Source organism: Cucurbita moschata, unplaced genomic scaffold, assembly GCF_002738365.1.
Source record: "Cucurbita moschata cultivar Rifu unplaced genomic scaffold, Cmos_1.0 Cmo_Scf00015, whole genome shotgun sequence".
Taxonomy (NCBI): Eukaryota; Viridiplantae; Streptophyta; class Magnoliopsida; order Cucurbitales; family Cucurbitaceae; genus Cucurbita; species Cucurbita moschata.
Window position 1 is genome coordinate 2,636,038 of NW_019268531.1, and position 2,163 is coordinate 2,638,200.

The window sequence follows — 2,163 nt, forward strand, 5'->3', positions numbered from 1 at the left end:
TAAAAAAAAAAAAAAAAAAAAAAAAAAAAACCAATTGAAAAGGAAAGGAATGTGGGCTTTATTAGTGATTAATAAATTTGCAATAAATGTTGGGCAGTAATGTCACAGCTTTCTACTCGTATCTATCAACAAATCTTGGAAGGAGCTGTCACACTTTAAAAGATGAATGTGTTGGGTGTGTTGGATAATGAATGACCCACGATGGCTAATTTAGGGAAAAAGAGAAGGGGTCGAGCTTCTTCGAAGGCAGTAAAAAATGACTTAGACTCTAAAGGAGTCGAGCCTTGATTAAGGAGAGGCGTACTTTGTTCGAAGAGAAGTGTTGGATGATGAATGTCCCACATCAGCTAATTTAGGGAATGATTAAATACTAACTCCATTGAACAATATCATACTATTGTGGAGAGTCGTATTCGTCTAACAGGGTGAGTCATAAACCCTAACCACTCGTACCTCATCTCGCAAACGAGAATTTTCAATGCGCAAATGTTGGTCGTCGAAGGACATCTCGCCGAGGGCAGTGGCGGAGGAACCACAGTTGGGGCAGCAGGTGGAGTGGGCGAATGCTTCTCTGTAACGAGTATTCTCAGCTCGAAGCTTTTCATTCTCGGCTTTCAAAATGGCGTTTTCATGTCTTTCCTGTTGAGCCTTCTCGCATTGAAAGAGAAAACAAAGGTTAGGTTAAGTTAAGTAAACCATAATTTGTTGAAGAAGAATAAATAAAGAAAAGGGTTTTGAACCTTCATTTGGGTGCGTTTGTTCTGAAACCAAAACTTGACTTGCAATGGCTCCAACCCCAGCTCGCGGCTAAGGTCCATTCTTTGCTTGTCATCTGGGTGCGGACATTCCTTAAAGAATCTGACACAACAACAACAACAACAATAACAAACTCCATATAATTTGATTTATTCCACATAATCATTAAGGTTTAAAAAATGCTTACGCTTCCATTTCTTGGATTTGGTGGTGTGTATGGCGATTATAACGTCTCTTCTTGGCGCGTTGTTGATGCTCACTCTCACAAGGCGGCTCAAAGGTGATTTCAGGTCCTGATTTGGACTCAAAATCATCATCTCTCACATCTTCCAACTCGTTTTCGGAGGTGTTAAACGCCATGTCAAACATATGATGGTGAGGGTGTAGTGCATGGAACATATCTTGATCGAACATCTTCCCCGAAATTCCACTTCTTATTATGATCAAACCCCTTCACCACCACCTTCAATAATATGAACAACAACATGCAACACACATTGATTTTTTTTATCCCTACATTTAATACAAACAATAAACAACCAAAATTGAATCAGAAACTAACCGAGTTGAGTTGGGTTGAGTCGGATGGGGTTGAGAGAATAAATAAGGGAAAGATAGGGATGAGGAGAGAAATGGAGAGGCAATGGCAATGGCAATGGCAATATGAGGAGGACAGAATAAAGAAAGGTTGGTGAGATTTGCAGAGAGGGTGTTTAAGAGGGTATCAAAATTCATTTAATGGACACATAAAGAGATAGGGTATGGTGAAAAGAATTACTCCATAATTTACTATCTTCAACCTCTCTCTTTCACACTCTCAACACATTAAATACATCATTTTTAAAACCTCTTATTTCCCCATCAAAACGGCCTCTCAATTCGGATGTGCCTTTACTTCATTACAAACCCTAACTTCATGATGTCACCTTGGAGTAGTACAACACCTCAAACAAATCATTTCATTCATTCAATGCCTTCACATCCTCATCTTTCTAAATAAATAAATAAAATTAAAAAAAAAAAAAAATCAACTTATCTCTTTTGCATTCCAGTATTGAGGTGTGGTCATCCCCTTCCTCTCTGTCTTCTTTATCCTTCTCTTTTCCCCCGCCGGATGTTGTGGTGGTCCGCCGCTCTCTCTGCCACCGTCTGTAACTTTCCTCATTTATTCACTCCACCAACACTTCACCACATCATCTCTTATAACGACTTTGAGCATTAGCTCTCGTGACTTTGTGAATGTAAGAGTCACTCTCAATAACCATAAACCTCCAACTATCCTGTTGCATAGCTCTTTTTGGGGCCGCTATTACTCTGGTCCCAAACTGAGAAACACAACGTTCAAGTCTAGTAGATTCTTTTCAAGATTTGCGCATCTAGTGTGTTTTTTTTTTTTTTTTTTTTTTT

At 39.1% G+C, this 2,163-nt stretch overlaps 1 protein-coding gene across 2 annotated transcripts in view; it reads right to left on the minus strand.

Annotated features, from left to right (window-relative positions):
- LOC111453349 (homeobox-leucine zipper protein MERISTEM L1) overlaps nucleotides 1-1,352 on the minus strand; it is a 4,627-nt gene extending 3,275 nt beyond the window's left edge. For both annotated transcript variants that reach the window (XM_023094409.1, XM_023094408.1), the window contains exons 1-4: nucleotides 1,319-1,352; nucleotides 944-1,219; nucleotides 741-858; nucleotides 454-648 (exon numbers count right to left, since the gene is read on the minus strand). In XM_023094409.1, coding sequence (XP_022950177.1) covers nucleotides 454-648; nucleotides 741-858; nucleotides 944-1,170 — 540 coding nt within the window. In that variant the 5' untranslated portion in view covers nucleotides 1,171-1,219; nucleotides 1,319-1,352. The remainder of the gene's footprint in view (nucleotides 1-453; nucleotides 649-740; nucleotides 859-943; nucleotides 1,220-1,318) is intronic.
- Nucleotides 1,353-2,163: the final 811 nt, after the last annotated feature.